Source organism: Strongylocentrotus purpuratus, unplaced genomic scaffold (assembly GCF_000002235.5).
Source record: "Strongylocentrotus purpuratus isolate Spur 01 unplaced genomic scaffold, Spur_5.0 spur5_scaffold_20, whole genome shotgun sequence".
Lineage (NCBI taxonomy): Eukaryota > Metazoa > Echinodermata > Echinoidea > Camarodonta > Strongylocentrotidae > Strongylocentrotus > Strongylocentrotus purpuratus.
The window spans coordinates 15,341,080-15,359,154 of NW_022145606.1; the positions used below are offsets into that span (position 1 = coordinate 15,341,080).

Consider the following 18,075-nt stretch of genomic DNA (forward strand, 5'->3'; position numbering starts at 1 on the left):
GATAGATATCCCACAGTCTCATATACATCTTTCTGTGTACACTGCTTGTAACTTTACCAAGACTGGGCCAAATTTTTTTTATCATTTTAATGATTCCCGAACCTGGCAGTACACACCAATACTTGCATGTATATGTTACATGATCAACTTTTTCTGATCGATTCCACACCGTTTATTTCACAATGCAATCACACAACCAGGACTCAAACTTAATCTTTAAGATTGAATTTATGGTAAGAAAAACTTCTAGCAAGGAGTAATTAATTCAAAATCGAGTTAAGATGAAGAGATAAATAATAATGGCAATTCAAATGTCACATGTGTGAATACATTTCTAGTATTCTTGAGAAATAAAGAATAGGGGCATCTAGTTGATGGCAAGAAAATAATTAAATTAATGTGAATTTCCAAAGCAGTCACTAACACTTTGCATACATGTAGCTCTGGCATGAACATCATTCCATACTTTTATTGAAATTTGATTTGAGCTATACCCAAATCTCCTGTGATTAACTTAAGAACTTACAACAAAGGAATAAGAATTACATATCTGTGGGGTGACAAAACCTCTGTGACACCGTCCTTTCTTTTTAAAACTGGAATATTTAAACAATTTTTAATGTCATTGTTAAAATACAGTAAAATAATTGTTTTTATATTTGAAAGTGAGATACGAGTTTTTAGTTTGTATTCAAATTGAGATACGAGTTCTTACTTTCAACTCTGAATGAGTTACGAGGATTTGGTTGAATAAGTTACGAGGATTTGAATACACTAACTTCGGTACTGATAGGCCGTGTGTGAGTTACGAGGAAAAGGAATTACGTATCTTATGTTACGAGGTTTTGTCAGTGCAGCTTCAAAGGGGGTTAAAGTTATGAGGTTTAGTTTAAGGGTGTTTGTGTGGAATTTGTGAGAAAAAAAACGAAAAGGAGGCGTTACATGGATTTGGTGTCGTAGGCCATTAGGTACAAAATTATGCCAAAAAATCAAAATCTCAAAAATTGAGATACGAGGTTTTGTCACCCCACCGACGATTAAATGTTGAGCATCTATGGTTGTCAGGAATACAAGGAAGGTCCAAGCAGAAACATCACAGAAACAGACTGGTGAAAGTTTTAATGAAATCAAAATCAGTAAATAAATAAGAAGTTCTTGGTTCTTGGTTAATTGGTCCTCCAAAATACTCGTCTGAGTTTTACCTGGAGGTGCGGGTAGGGTGTATTAATTTGTAGATTAAGTTATTAATTTTGAAAGTTGTGATCACTACCGGTATATGTATGGGCACTTTAAATTTGCTGAATCAGTAACATCAATAGTACAGAGTGCAGGACAATTTTCCTATTTCTTTAAATATTTATACAAAATAACTAAAATGTATTTTTTTCTCAAAATGTGTGACACAGGAGGGTCTTCTATTTTTAGAGGAAGGGACAAGGCACTTCAAAGAAAAATAGGTTATTAATATTTTTGTGCACAGTAAATGGGAGAGTTGTCTGTGACTACGTCACAATCCACTGACCAAAATGCCAATTTGAGATTCACACAGATTTAGTGATCTCATATTTCAAATATTCATATCCCTCTTATCATTTGCCCTCTCTATTTAAGACTTTTGCCATAGTGAAAAACCAGCACTAATATATTTTCTTTTTGAAAATGAGACAAAAAAACAAAAAAACACCCAGGGACCCGTTTCACAAAACCTTTCTCAATGACAAATGACAAAAATCCATGACAAATCTGCTGATAACCAATCAGAAGCAAGGATCTCACTAGCTTATAACAAAAAATATCATTTGCCACTGATGACAAGTTTTGTGAAAAGGGGCCCAGGAAGCATCTACATTGCACGCAATCAAATCCAAACCTACCACATGTATCATAATGTTGCTAGGATGGACACTAATAATACCACCACATGGACGATAATATTGAAAGACTGTTTTCCTGCTTTTGAAGTCCCAGAGAAAGGATAAAAGAAGTCATTTGGCAATTTGGACTCGACGGCTGGTTTCTCGGCCCAGGAAGCAGTCGGATTGGTCGATGCGTCGATGAACTCCACCGAGACGGACACTTCAAAATTCTGAACCAGAGACTCCGCTCCTTGCTGGCAGTAGGGGCCAATGCACTGTAGAAAGAGAAAGAGAGAGAGAGATAGTGAGACAGAGACATATAGGCAGAGAGAGAGACAGATAGTGAGACAGAGACAGACAGACATATATATGGGCAGAGAGAGACGGATAGATGGAGAGAGAGACAGATAGACAGAGAGAGAGAGAAAGAGAGAGACAGATAGATGGACAGAGAAGGAAAATAAGAAATTGTTAGGGTTTATTTTTACCTGACACTGAAGAAACATAATTGGGAAGAAAGAGGTTTCTGCTACAGTACATACATACTACAAGCATCATGTCCATGTATACAAATTTCTACTTCTTTAACTTAATTTAATCATCTAATAATTAAACCTTTCTCTTCCCTTCTTTCTCCCCTACCCCTGTCTCAATTCCTTTCTTCCAACCCTTTGTCTCACTCTCTTCTCCAATATCCTAACCCCAAGATACTAGACTTCAAGTTTAAACCAATGCACTACGCTAGCCATATATTCTCTAATGATCGATCTTTCTCTCTTTCTTACCTGATATCTGAGTCTCTGTCCCGACGCATCATACCTGACTCCGATGACAACCTCTCTCTCTGTCTCTATCTCTCTCCTCTCACTTTATCTTCCCTTCTCTCTCGCTCTTCTTCTCTCTCGCTCTCCTCTCTCTCTCCTTCTCTCTCATTATCACTCCTCTCTCTTTCTTACCTGATATCTGAGAGTCTGTCCCGATGCATCAGGATAATTATATCTGACTCCGATGATCTTAGCTTGTGGGTTAGCCAAGGCTCCCACGTTGGCATAGAGCACTTCTACATGGAGAGCCATGTACATATTGTTACATACGCCCTGCTCATTGCTCTGTAAAAAAAAGAAAAGAAGAAGCATATGCAACTCACTCGTAGATCCCCATCAAGTGATTGGTTAAAAGCAAGTCCACTCCAAAAATAACTTACTCTCAATAGAAGCAGACAAATCAGACAAACCAATCAAAAAAGTTAAGAGCAAATTCGGATAACTAATAAGACACTCAGATGTTTTATTGTATAAAACAACAATTGCATGTTTTATTCGTTCATTACAGGATCTATCTGCTCCTGTTGATCCTGTTTATGCACCTATCATAATGAGCCTGACGGATTCGTAGGATAGATATATACAGCCTCAACTTGAGCAAATACTTTGTTGTATAATGAACCCATTCGCATACATCATTTGTATACAATGGAACTTCAGTATAAAGATCTCTGATATAGCTAGGCATCTGTTATAACAAGGTGATTTTGCTGGCCCTAGCTCTTTTTATTCTTTCATTTTTTACCCTGATATAACAAAAAAAAGGTTATTTTCTTGGTCCCAAGGACCTTGTAATAAGGAGTTACCACTGCATAGTAAACGAAGTTCTATTTTATGTCAGAATGTAATTGATCAAATGGCACCATGTCCAATCCATCTATCTAGTTGCCTTATCAAATCAAGAAACTGGACATTGTTTCATGAAACCAGTGTTAAACCCTAATACACATATTTTAATGCGATGTCTGTGAACTTGTACTTAGGAAATGTTTGTGAAACACCACTGCCCTGAAGTCTAACTGGGGTCCAAACTGTGTGTTAACCCTTACTGTACTGGGCTATTTCGAGCACTCTCTGACTGGGGGGGGGGGGGGGGGGGGGGGGGGGGAGGCCCCCCCCCCCCCCCCTATGATCTCGGCCATTGAATGTCCGATGAACGCGAAAATTTGCATGTTTGTAGATATTTACGTAAGGAACAAGATAGTATAATTAGTTCTTTCCTAATATGCAAATTTTCTTCGTTAGAGCCTAATTAATTATGCAAAATGCTAATTTTATGCATTTTTCAGAAAACTCTACATATTTGTCCGTGGACTTGTGAAGAATCTTGAAAATGTATGGAATAAATGTTTCCTTCATTTCAAATTCTGTATCAATATCAAATCTGGAAATATATATAGGGAACAAGAATCATTACAAAAATTGTCAGACTCCACTTTTTGAATGTTGAAACTCATTATTCATATGAAACTTCTTTTCTAACACAAAACAGTTATTTGATGTAATTAATAATTTCTTATTATATCTATTGTTTTAATTCTAATGTATTCTTTTGTTCTGAAATACATCAAGTTACTTTGAGAAACATATAAAAGCAATTTGATATCAATTCATATCTTCACATTTCTGCTTGAACATGAATAGATGCAATTATAGCACTTTTTTGATGACATGCGCATACTAATTTTTATTTAACACCTTATAGGTATATCCGATTTCAGCGAAAATGGTATCAAAATGTGCGTAAGACTTGAGGGAAAAAATTCATGAAACGACAATTCAAATTTCCAAGCGGTTGCGGCGCAATCTCTGAAAATGTTGATGGGGGGGGGGGGGCCTGGGAGGCCCCCCCCCAGTACAGTAAGGGTTAAGTGTTCTTATATAATTTCTTCATACTCCTTACCCCTCCTAGTCCATAGAATGTCTCAAGATTTTTTTTTGAGGTTGATCAAATGTTAGGTACAAACGCAAAGTATGCAATTAAATCTTTCATCCTATTTATCCTATTTATGCTTTAAATCCCAAACCGCACTAGTTTGGCCAGGAGGGATTAAACCTCCAAGCTTGGTCACTGACAGGTGGTTGTCTCATCAAATAAGCTCTCAATTAACATGAGAAAAAGAAGATCATGGGGGACTAATGGTCACCGATTAGGCAATGTTTGCTATATAGAGGGCGCAAGTAGCTATAATGTACATGTAAGTAGTGCATGTGGGGCTTTAAAGCCACACTGTACTACTTGTAGCTACTTGCTCCCTCTATATAGAAAACAATGTCCAATCGAGGACCATTGGTCCACCATGATCCTCTTTTTCTTATGTTAATTGAGACCTGAGTGAGCGAACTGTCAGTGACCACCCTCGGAGGTCTAATCCTCCTGGCCAAACTAGTACAGACGGGCTTTAATATACACTCACCACCGGGTTGCTAGAAATTGGGTCCTCAAAGATCTCCACCCAATCCCCCACGACTTCTGGCAGTGAGCTCCCGAAGGTGGCGACGTGGCTCGGATGGTTACCATTGAGAGCGTTTAGCGCTGTGGCCTGGATCAGGCCGCAGACGTCTGATACACTCTCGTATGAAACTCTGAAATGAACACCATGCACGGTAAGAAGTGATAATGACAGGTATATACATGTAAAGAGAAATTGGAATTCAAGTTGTTTGATGTTTCTCATTCATTTTATGCCTATATAGAAGAATAACACAGTAGACATAGTTCAACACTAATTAACGTGCATGTACAAGAATCTAGTTTATATATTAAAATTTATGGATTTTTCTTTCCTGGGTACCTAGTGACAAATGATTCCATTAAGCTGTTATTAATGATGAAATACAAGACTTGGAATCCACTCTGCATAAATTACATATCGCTTTGCTGGGCAAGCCTCGGGCAACTTTCAGATTGTCATAAAATTGGAATACGTTAGTAGACCGGCCTACCGGTCTATTCAAATGTAAACTATGATCAAATGAATTGGCACTCTTATACATATATTTTTTTTTAAACAGATACCTCCTCTTCCACTCTCGTCTCTCTATCCTCTCCCCCAGCTTCTACCTTTTCATATATCCCTTTCTCCCTTTATTTACTGTATAAGTGGAATTTTTTTCATCAATTATTATCAATTAGAAGAAAAATAACATTTCTTCTTCATTACTAATCTCTATTTTTTTCTTGCCAGTTTTAGTAAAATTTTTGGATTCTTTTATACAATGTAGAACAATGCAACTATGTAATCTCTGTATGCATCAGTCTCTGGACTGTTTAAAAAAAAAAAAAAAAATTATCTTTAAATATGTGCATTTGATATGAAACTACATAATAATAGGCAATTACTTTCAATTTCAACTCCTCTTTTAGTCAATAAAAAAGCACCAAACTATAAACACCCACACAAGTCAAAACCACATACACTTCCATGGAAATATTGACTAATACATGTGGATAAGTAAAACAAATAAACAGACATACAATAATTGTTATAATTTGAACTTTGACCTACTGGATAATGCAGCCGCTGCGTAAATTCTCTCCAAAGGTGATGGGCAAACGAGAATCGGAGTCATTCACGCAAGTTCCGTCGCCGGAGCTCCGAACGACCGTGAGCCAGCTATCGGGATCAGCTCCTACAGATATAGCCTGCGTAAGACCTGGGTTAAGGCTAATAGTATAGATGTGGCATTTGGTATCAACAGAATGTTCCTATAATGGCATCCATTATGTCTTCTTAGTTAAGGCAAGCCATAAGTTTGCCCTACATAGCAAAAACTAAAGTTTACTACGATTCATATTCTGACATGTTTTACTGGTGCATGTTTATACGTGAAAATGCAATTATCATTTACTTCACCATGGCCATGACACCTAGCTCACACTGCCACACAACATATCATCATTCTGGGATAGCCTCTAGGAGCTACTAAGAGGGATTAGTAATTAAGGTTCAATCGTAAGATAAACAGCGTAAGATATAACAGTTTTTCTGGTGGACACAAAACTTCATTCAAATAATAAGCAAATTGTTAATCCCTTTCTTTACTCTGGCAATTGGACAAACAATCATTGCAGAGGTAATCTCAGGGACTTCGCACTGTAGAGGTGTTGTGGTCTAGTAGTTAAGTCGTCGGACTGTGGATCGATGATCACAGGATCCAAGCTTTGAGTCCCGCTGCGGCACCAATGTCGTCCTTTGACAAGACGTTAATCTACATTTGCTACTCTTCACCCAGGTGATGAATGGGTACCAGTAGGAAGTTCTTCCTTGAATGCTTGAGAGCACCAAAATCGGTAGCCTAGCAGAGCCGGGGTAATATTGGAGCGTCATGAGCACCTTGCATGGTGGATATGTGCGCTATTTAAATATCCAATATTATTATTATTATTATTATCATGTCAAAATAGCCTACTCGTATCGGTAATTGCAGAACTGTTGCCCAATAGCTCCCAGCGTGCATGTCTATTCGGTGACGGGGAAAAAAAGAAATCACATATTTTTGTGATAGTTTTTACAATCCCTGCAACAAAACTCACAAATGTGATAATTTTTACAATCAGTGCAGCGGTCTAGATACAAAATCTATTTTTTCGCCAAGTTTCCTCATTTAGAGCAATCGCAGTACAAGATTTTTGGTATGTTAGATTTAATAAAGGATATTTGATACTCTCGTCCGGTTGCGTTTCTTCTACTAGGTTCCCGGCCATCAAGGGTTGACCAATCACATAGCCAGGATTGCCGCTACGAGGATAGACATCCACCTCATCACGCTGCATGCAGAGAGAGAGAGAGAGAGAGAGAGAGTGAGAGTAATATTAAAGGACAGTGAGTGTAATAAGGAGAGAGGGAGAGAGAGAGAGAGAGAGAGAGTAATAAGGACAGTGAGAGTAATAAGGAGAGAGGGAGAGAGAGAGAGAGAGAGGAAATAGAAAGGGTAGATGGAGAGTATAAAAAAAAGAAAGTACGAAGGATAGAGGGAGAGAATTGAAAGCGAGGGGTAGGGAGAGGGAAAGAGGGAGAAAGATAATGAAATGTGAAATAACAACAGAGAGAGCAAGAGAGACCAATAGAGAGAGAGAGAGAGAGAGAGAGAGAGATTATACAGACAAATACAGAAAAAACATTGGCAGAGGTATAAAGAAACAAATTAAGAAAACAATAGAAAGTATCAAAAATACATACAACATGAATCATATAATCAAATGCAAACACATATTACAAAACAATAAAAAAAAACAATAAAATAGCGAAGGAAACTGACACGGAGCAATTGTCCCAGGAGCAAGTGTCGTACAATTTCCCATTATCTTACCTAGCTATATATAGTAACTGTAGTTGATGGGTTTGGGGGAGAATTTGAACTTACCTTGACAAACTCTGTAGAAAAGGTCTGGGAGGGATAAAGGTCAGTTGAGGTCAATGACCCAAGTAGCAGCTCGACCTCTACTTCCTCTAAGCCATCGGTTGAGTTATGGGTAATGATGTATTTGACCTGGGTACAGAGAAATTGAAAAAGAATAAGTCTTGGAGTAAAACATGTATGCACATGGTGCTGGTGGGAATCAGGGCCCTATTTCATAAAACTCGTTATCAATAACTAATTCTAATATTGTATGACAAATTTGCTCAGTCAATCAAACGCATGATTTATAACAGTCATTTTACCTTGTTATTGTAAACACGTTTTTAAGAAACAGGGCCCTAGTACTTGACCATCGTGCGTAGCGTAATAATTATCACCGATGCCATCATCATCATCATCATCATCAACATCATCATCATCACCATCATTATCATCATCATCATCACCATCATCAACATTATCATCATCATCATCATTATATTAAACCGTTATCATCATCGTCATCATCAACATCATTATCAAACTATTATCATCATCATCATCATCATCATCATCGTTGTCATCATCTTCAACATTAACATCCCAATTGTCATCATCATCACCACCATCATTATTATCGTCATCACCATTATCATTATCATCATCATTATCATCATAATCATCATCATCAACATCAACATTATCATCATCATCAACATCATTATATTAAACCATTATCCTTGTTACCACCTACAACCACAACCATCATCTTCATCACCTTCATCATTATTCCCACTACTGTCAATTAACACACTATTCATCATCCATATCATTATTTGATAATCATCAGCAGTAGCACCGGCATCATCATCTTTACCATAAGATTTTATCATTGCTTTCATTGTCATCACCATTACCATTGTCACCGCACCCTTAATCAATTTTGTCCATCATCATCACCATCCCCAGCATCACCATCACAATCACCATCATAGGCATCATCATAATCACTATTATGTTCATCATTGTCATTACAATCACTGTCAATACCATCAGCATCATTTTTATCACCACCATTTCTCATTATCATCCTCATTAAACACCCTCATTCATCATCATCAACATTATCATAATCATCACCATTATCGTCACCATCATTTTCACAATTATCTCCAATGCACAATTGTCATAACTAATCATCATCATCATCCCCCCCCCCCCCACACACACATTTGACAGACTATTACAACAAATCATCTTTTCTTGAGCAAGAAGGATGTCAACTTATATCATTTTACGAGTAAATGCTCTTCCGGCTCCATGTAGACAAATACTAACCTCTAGAACTACGTCTTGGCATGTTCCGCTGGTCGCATTATACGCCGGAAATGGGACGTCCTCCATCGTGTAGTTGCAGTCCACCACGAAACCAAAGACGATCCGACACAGGACCGGTAACCGAATGGAAATATTCACCAAACCCGCTTCATCGTAGAATGAATATCCAGGGAGCTCTGTCACTGGGACAAGGGTCGTGAACTCGTCGATGACTGTCGCGTTGGGATCCAACGTGGCGGCGCTGGGGTTAGGGGTCGGGGTGTTGGCAGTGGGTGTGGTCATCGGAGTGGTGGTGGCCGCTTCGGGCATGGCGGTGGTTAGGTTGACCAGAATAGGGCTAGGGAGCGGGTTGTCTTGTAAGAATTGTGGGGTCTGGAGAGCCAAGAAAGAAAAATGGGTCATGGATGATAAAACTTGCCCACCTTTCACAGCAAAAATTAGAAATCTATCAAGGTATGAATAAAAATCCACTTCTGCATGTTAAGATCCACTAAACTATTCGAATAAGAGTACGCAGAAGCCTTGGCGCAGTGGTCTACGTGAACATCCCGATCAGTTATACCGGGAGGAGAGCCCCAAGGGTCACTATTTTTTCATTCAATGTTCTCCTCCTGGGCACAGGTGATACCAAATACTGTATACAGACAAACCTGTCTATAGCAGCTGCCCAAGGGAAACACAAAAAGGGGTCTTTGTTGACAGGTCCCTTAGTACATGTTTCAATGAGAAAGCATTTTCAAGGGAAACAACAAATGTGCTTGTTGTAGACAGGTGGTCACTAAAGCAGGTTTGACTGTAATATAATAAAACATTTTGGGTTTTATGCAGCTCAGGGGGGTGTTTCACAAAGACTTAGATCGACTCGAAGTTGGACTTAACTATGGCAGGCCGTTCATGCCACTGTTTGCCGTCACCATTTACTGGCATTGGTCTCTCAAGGGACATACAAATCATGGTCACAAATCTACAGAATTTACCTTTTTTTTGATAATTCATTGTTAAAGGAAGAAATATTATCTAAAGATCATAATGGTGATAGCAAACAGTGGCATGATCGGTATGCCATAGTTCAACTTAAAGTCGATCTTAGTTTTTGTGAAAAACCCCCCTGGTCTTTCAAGTAATATGCAGTAGAAAATCTAAACCCAGGTTGCAATGACACTCAACTTACACCAATGACTTTGAAGCCTTCATAGTAGGTCCTAGCAGATAAGAATGGTTGCTGTTCACAATCTGTCTGGAGACTGGTGAGCGCACGAGTGCAGGTCACTTCCTGATCAAACAAGTAGGCTGTAAGGGAAAGATGGGATGATATTCAGTCTCTCAATAGAAAATTATATATTCTTAAATGACTAGATTTGAACATGTGGAGGTCTTGTGGTTGAGTGAATATGTCACCGGACTGTGGGCATTAATCCACATCTGCCACACTCAACCGGGGTGAGATAAATGCGCTGGGTACCTGGCAGAAATTAATTCCTTGAAATTCTAGAGGGCCGTTAATGGCAGCCATGCTAAAGCTGGAGTAATAATTGCGGAGCATCATAGCAGGTTTGTCATATCTTACAGACATGAGCGCTTAACATGATCACACAAACCCACTATTATTATTACTATTACTGTATGTACATGTTTTCATAAATATGAATTATACTGCATATGATGATTCAAGTTCATATTATGGCAATAGTCTTGACTATGCTCGTCACAGGAGTCGACAGCAATACCTCTCTTTAGTATGTTGAATAAATCTAGTCATCTAGCAGGGTCATAGCAGGATGTAACGTCCCCTTGAGCCTATATAGAAACGGTGATGCCTCTCATAGCAGTCAATATATAGCTGTTTCTATACTGGCTCTCGGGGACGTTACATCCTGCTATGAGTAAGACCCCTTGAGCCTATAACAGCTACATGTATGCCTCTCATAGCAGTCGATATATCTATACTATTACCTGCAGGGTTACTGTCTTCACACACATCGGATGTTAGCCCTCGTGGTAGCCCAAGTTGGCCTAGGGCTAGTGATTCATACAGCGTGTAGACTACATCTCCAGACTGAGAGAGAACAAAAGAAGAGTAATACAAGCAATTATACCAACTACTAAGTTTGAAGTGCATATCTCAAATACTTGAGCTATTGAGATACATGTATCGTGAATGAACACTTAAACTGAAAATTTCATAAAAATTTACCTCCAGATTACGGCTTCTAGATGAACCTTCACCTATGATTTACCCCCCCCCCCCCAAAAAAAATAAAAAATCTTATTGGTTCGTCCCACTATGGTGAAACACACAAGGGTTCTAAAGATATCACGATAATGAGAACATTGGACAGAGGGACGTACAGACAGCCCCACAAAATAATGGCTGTGTGGCACCACCATCAGTTAATTGGCAGAGGCAGATATACAGTCAAACCTGTTTAAGGGAGTACTTGTTTCCCTTGAAATGGTTTGTCATTGACACAGTACTAAAGGAACCTGTCTACAAGGACCACTTTTTGTGTTAAATTGCCTTGGACGGTCGCTATAGACAGGTTCGACTGTATATGTACACATAAGCTCTTTTTAATGCAGATCTAAACACAGACATGTGTATGGCATCGAAGGTGCTTTTAGACAAGAATATGACAGTGCATGTTCGTTAATGGCACTTGGAAGGACTCATCAATTGTATGATATATTCACCTTATAGAAATCACTGTATGTAGCATTGGTGTCCTCTGATGGCTTGGCATAGGATGTAGATCCATACTGGTCACTCAGCTCGTAGAACCGCTCAACTGTCTCAACCGTCTGAGGAACAGTGTAAAAATTTCTTTCTGCATCTAGATTGAATGAAAGAGTCAGAGGGGAATGTAATGAGCAGCCCTGTTTTCACTTCAAATTACCCCCACTTATATGTGAAACCCCACCCTTTGTAGATGTATGTGAATGAGTAGCCCCGTTTTCATTTTTGAATGACCCCTGCTTACAAGTATCAGTGAAACCACGCCCCTAATTTGTAGATGTGTGTGTATGAGCAGCCCTGTTTTCACTTTAAATTACCCCTGTTTATAATTATATACGTGTTTCCACACCCCTTGTATGTGTTTTTTCTTAGCAGCCCTGTTTTCACTTTAATACCCCTGCTTTAATACAATGTGAAACCACACCCCTTATAGATGTTTGTGTATGAGCAGCCCTGTTTTCACTTTAAATTACCCCTGCTTACAAGTATATATGTGTTTCCACACCCCTGGTAGATGTATATGTCAGAGCATCTCTGTTTTCACTTAAATTACCCCCCCCCCCCCTTACAAGTATAAGTGAAACCATACCCCTTATACATGTACATGTGTGTACATGTGAGCAGCCCCCTTTTCACTTCAAATTGCCTCTGCAAGTACAGTACATGTACAATGTATATATGTGAAACCACACCCCTTATCGATGTGTGTGTATGAGCAGCCCCGTTTTCACTTACAGTTATCTCTGGTGATGCAGAACAGACTTGGATCTGTCACATCCACTGTCTCTGGTTCAGCATTATTATTGAAGATGACGGAGCTTCTTAAACAAACTTTGTCCTCAACACTGAAAGAGGGAGAAGAAAATCAGCATTTTACGAATATTAATCATCTTTTCACATAGATTTTTCCAGAATTTATGTCCAAATGTTCCATGTCCTATATCTACCACTTCTTTGCTTAAATTGTGTTTTTTATCATCTCTTCTTTATTGAGCACGTTTGATAAACAAAATGAATGAGAAAAACAAATTCAAAATTCATATCTCATATTTTGTTCACAATAGACAGGTTTACTTTTAAACATAGTCAGATCTTATACATGTACATAGCGTTTTAAGAAAGAAGTTATTCCTGACAACCTGAACATTTTCCTGAGGATTACCTGACACAGCAATAACTAATGTATGCAAAGAGGATTTCACATATTGAAATACCTTACAATAACTGATGAGCTTAAAGTTGCTACTTTCCAGGAGGCCGCCCTTCTTGAAATCAGAGGGTTGGAACCTCGTCCTCCTTTAGGTTCCAGGATGCTGTAAACTTGGCCTTACAAAAAAAGATGATTGCCCATTAGGTGCCAAAACATGGGTCGGTTGGTCAGAAATCTTTTTTTTTTTTTTTTTTTTTTCTTAAAAAAAAAAAAAAATTACTCCCTCTTTGGGCTGATATTTCTCAGTTTTGGATGCTTTAATAATTTGTTTCTTCTAAAAAAAAAATGTATTTTTTTATTTTTTAGTTTATAAAAGCCGACTGTACATGTAGATTTCAAGATTTTGGGGTTGGTTGCAAAGGGCAATACAACATCTTTTTTTAGGCCCTATAGAAGCATGAATGTTACTTGCATGTCACTATTTTAATGTATATAGAAACTGTACATCTTTCTCTTGTTTTCTGCACCATCACCTGCTGTCACAACACATTCCATCCCAGTAAAGCTTGGAAAAGCTGCTCCAGGGATGACCTCATCACGGTTCAAGGGTCAAAGTTCAAGGGTCAAAGGTCACTTACACATAAGCGTTCTCAGAGCACTGGCTGAAGGTGGCAACGTCTGCTGATGAACAATCGGGATCACAACAGCAATTCACATCACAGCGATTACCAGTCAAATCACAGATGCACGTCCCAATATCTGACAGAAGTAAACAGAAAAAGAAAGAAATTGTTGATTCACCAAATTAAAGAGAAAGTTTGAGATCTAGGAAAGGAGAAGAAAAGAAAATGCTGTTACGTATTGTTTTTTCAGGCGATAGTTTTGGTACACTTAAATTATAATTTGGCCACAAAAAACTGGGTTCATAACACCAAAAATCTGTTTGTTTTGGTTTGCGAAACGTTTGCATTACATACTGGGGTATTGTTTTTTCAGGCGATAGTTTTGGTACACTTAAATTAGAAATTGACCACAAAAAACTAGGACCATAAGACCAAAAATCAGGATTTCATTTTGGTGGTTTTGCCTCAGAGATTCACACAAAGTGAATTTGAAACTTTGAATTGCTTGTATTTTCTGCTATTTTGGTGTTATTAATTGTCACTACAGTGACGAGTTTTAGTGAATTCTGTGGAGTCTTGTACAGTGGTGTAGAGGGTTTTGAGATAAAATAGAGGGTGTCATATTAATGCAGCTATTAGTGACAGAAGCAAAATACATTAAATTCAACTCACTGATGTTAGAAAAAAATTCTAGATCCAAGTCTTAACTTGTTAGTCTGAGTTAAACCTCACCTTACTAGCCCTAGGCTACAACAAAGTAAGTAGAAGAAAAATTTCTAGGACTCGAACATTCGGTCCCTACAATTGGTTAGACAATTGAGTTTTATGTACTGTATGTGGGGCATGGTATGGATCAATTTTTCTTATTATCAAATTTGTGTAGGCTTTATATTAAGTTTATACACCTGAGATCAGCAAGTGCGGTGACCAAGAATTACACACAATGAATACGAAGCAGCTCTCCGCCAGGATTGAATAGAAGTCCAATTTTAATTAATTTTATTTCTTCCAACAACAATGAGTTGAATTGATTATTATTCATTTATTGATGGCATTTTACTGCTATTATTTTGGTCTTTATTTAGACTCTAGAGTCTAGGTGTCATCAATTGTCACTTGAAAAAAGTGGTGATTTTGAGTAAACTTGGGTGATTTTGTAGACTACTAATAGTATAATAGAGAGCAGGCGTTGCTTATCGAAGCCGCCAGCTGCGAATCTTGCTGTTTGCCGATGCGATGCATGTTAAAAATGGTCACAAATGATCGAGCAACCCTCCATTGACTTGTATAAGGGGGGGGGGGGGGGGAGGACCAAAAATGGGTGGTTTTTTCCCAACATTAAACTATTGTTATTCTCGCTATTTGTTGACCTAGGGTGATGATCTTGGACTTGGTATCATTTTAGATGTATTTTTCATGCTCTTTCAAATGGTACTTTTTTAAAGAGATTCAATGAATTCTATTTCTTTGCTGACTATGTACGGCGTAGGTCTACACGAGACTCCTGAGTATGAGAATAACTTAGCTTTATTAAACTCATATTGGGTGAAACCAGGCTATAATTAAATAGATTAGAATGGCCAGCGAATACAAAAATCCCTGGTGATGATGAAACATAAGAATAACGTTCCAACACAAATGTCTACATATGGGACCACACAAATTATCTACGTAGGCTTTTACCTGTATTCGCAGGCACTTCTGTAGAAGGTGAAGCTGTAGGAAGGTTTGTTGTTTGTTGCTGAGGCTGTGTTGTTTCGGCATTTTGGGTGGTCTGAGGTTGAACAGGAGTGGTTGCTGTTGTCGCTGGGTTATTTGTGCCTTGCTGGTTTGGTGTGGTTTCCACGGAAGCCGTTGTCTGCGCTGCGATTGCGAGAATCTTTACCGCAGCGAAGAGTAAAATGAAAACTATTTTGGCGTCTGCTGACAACCCCGCCATCTTGCGCTCTTATGAATATTCATGAGACAAAAGTGGCGCCGCGCTTAGCCTTGTCCCGAATCTGGCCGATTTAATTTTGATCTCCACCACCACACTTACTCGGTGTCAGGGGTAAGAGCACATTTTTATTTTTTTTCTCTACATCCTGACCTTTCAAATGCACCATATCTCTCCTATGGTGGGCTGGTAAGAAGGCATCATAGAAAGGACAGGGCCAGCGTGAGTTGGAACTGTGTGCGGATCGTGGTTTAATTTGAAATAATTTTTTGTTTTTATTTTTTTTGTAGACTATGACTAATATTATATTAAAATGAGATTGGAAAAAGAAAGAAAGAAATAATAATTTTACCAAGACATTAAAAGAAAGAGATGCGATGAAATTGGCAACAATAGTCAAATTTGACTAATAGCCATTATAATACCAAACGAACAACAACAAAATATCTATTCTCTTGCTCACTGTATCTGTTACCCCCGCCCCCTCCTCAAACATCTATACTCCCCCTACTCCCACCCTTATCTCTCTCCCTCCATCCCTTCCTCTCTCGATCTCTTCCCTTTCCTTTCTCTTGATTCAAAGCATACAAATTAATCATAAATTCAGACTCGGGATAAGAAATACAAGAAATAATTTTTAATCTTTGGCTCATACTCGGTACACATAAACATGGTAAGCACAAACATGATTGTTATGAACACTGGTGTAATGAAATTTCAATTTCAGTTAATTTGAAATTCTTTGCATATACATGTACAAGGCTGTAAACCATCTGATTTGGACTACAGTGATTAGATATTCTTCTTGAAATTGGAAACATTCTTTTAATACAACATTTTCTCATAAAAATCAGGTACCTTCAAAGAATATTGATTTATGTATGTCTTACAGTAATCACATACTGGTATGCCAGTTTGTTTTTAAAAAATGGTGATTTGACATTTACAATATGTCAATGATTTCAGGATTTAGTCTCTCCTATATACAAGAAGCTCTTGGCATCAAGGCTAATATCAAATCACATGGCCACTTTGTTCATACGTGCATGCATTCAGCATAAGGCACACAAAACTTAGAACACATCTTCTCAGAGGCCTGATAATTCAAATGGACAACAACAAACAAAAAAACAAACGAAAAAAAAAATTAAAGGTAAAGACCAGTATTGGAAATGCCCCAATTTCAAAAAATGAAATGGCAGCTCTTATTACCACTCATGTGAAAGAATATGTTTTGACTAATACATGATGATAACAATTTTGCCGGGAAACCGCCTACTAATCGATATATTAGGTAAATTAGTTTATCTATTTGTATGTGAGAAATAAATGCACGTGTCGCACACGTGTGCGTGGTCGCATATACATCATTCTGTGCACAGTGCTTGCTACTTTACAAAGACTGGGCCAAATTTCTTATCATTTTGACGATTCCAGAATCTTGCAGTACACACTGATACGTATATGCTAGATGATCAACTTTTTCTGATCGATTCAACAACGTTTCTTTCAAAATGTAATCGCATGACCATAACTGGTCTTTACCTTTAAGTACTGAAATATTCCATGAATTGTATAACGGTATGTACAGTTGGGCCAGATATACATTATCACGTTTTCACTCATTCCTGCCAAGTTTTCAATTTAGGAAGATACCGGTAGACATATTTTGTCTTTGTTTATAGTTTATATATATATATATATATATATACAAAGCAAAAGGCCAACAAAAATTGGTACACATCTGCTGCTAATACACATAGAATAAGACAAAAAAAATAAAATATTATCAAGTACTGGAATAATCCCTGAATTGAAGATGTATACATACATGTAGAGTTGGGCCACATTTACATTATCACAATTTCACTCATTCCTGCCAAATTTTCACTTTAGGAAGATGAATAAATTTTGTCTCTGTTCATAGTATTATACAAAGCAAAAGGCACACACAAACTTGGTACACATCTGTTGATAATAGAAATAGAAGAAGACAAAGAAAAAACACAAACATTATCAATTACTAATCCCTGAATTATAGATGTACATACAATGTACATGTAAAGTTGGGCCATATATACATCATCACAATTTCACTCATTCCTGCCAACATTTCACTTCAGGAATATAGACAATATACACATCATGTCACCACCTAGGTAGCCGGGAAGGAGGGGGGGGGGGGGGGAGGGGGTGGGAGGCTGACCCTTGGGAGGAAAGTCAATCAGACTCTGGGTTTACAATACACTTCTCTGTTAATTATCTACTTTT

At 38.0% G+C, this 18,075-nt stretch overlaps 1 protein-coding gene across 1 annotated transcript; it reads right to left on the minus strand.

The window, feature by feature from the left end:
* Window positions 1–966: 966 nt before the first annotated feature.
* LOC115927248 (tectonic-1-like) lies at window positions 967–15,817 on the minus strand. The gene is made up of 13 exons (XM_030992846.1): window positions 15,552–15,817; window positions 13,884–14,004; window positions 12,831–12,940; window positions 12,053–12,192; window positions 11,315–11,417; window positions 10,533–10,651; window positions 9,362–9,733; window positions 8,048–8,173; window positions 7,342–7,451; window positions 6,190–6,330; window positions 5,098–5,266; window positions 2,813–2,965; window positions 967–2,131 (listed from the first exon to the last, which is right to left on the minus strand). The coding sequence occupies exons 1-13, from the start codon at window positions 15,805–15,807 to the stop codon at window positions 1,883–1,885; spliced, it is 2,169 nt and encodes a 722-aa protein (XP_030848706.1). The 5' UTR covers window positions 15,808–15,817; the 3' UTR covers window positions 967–1,882.
* Window positions 15,818–18,075: the final 2,258 nt, after the last annotated feature.

Coding starts and splice junctions, on each gene's coding strand:
- LOC115927248 (XM_030992846.1), bottom strand. CDS start 15,807: ATGGCGGGGTTGTCAGCAGACGCCAAAATAGTTTTCATTTTACTCTTC. Junction 11,418..12,052: donor CATACAGTGATTTCTATAAG/GTGAATATATCA, acceptor GTTCTCTCTCAG/TCTGGAGATGTAGTCTACAC. Junction 6,331..7,341: donor CAACCGGACGAGAGTATCAA/ATATCCTTTATT, acceptor CCCAGGTCTTAC/GCAGGCTATATCTGTAGGAG.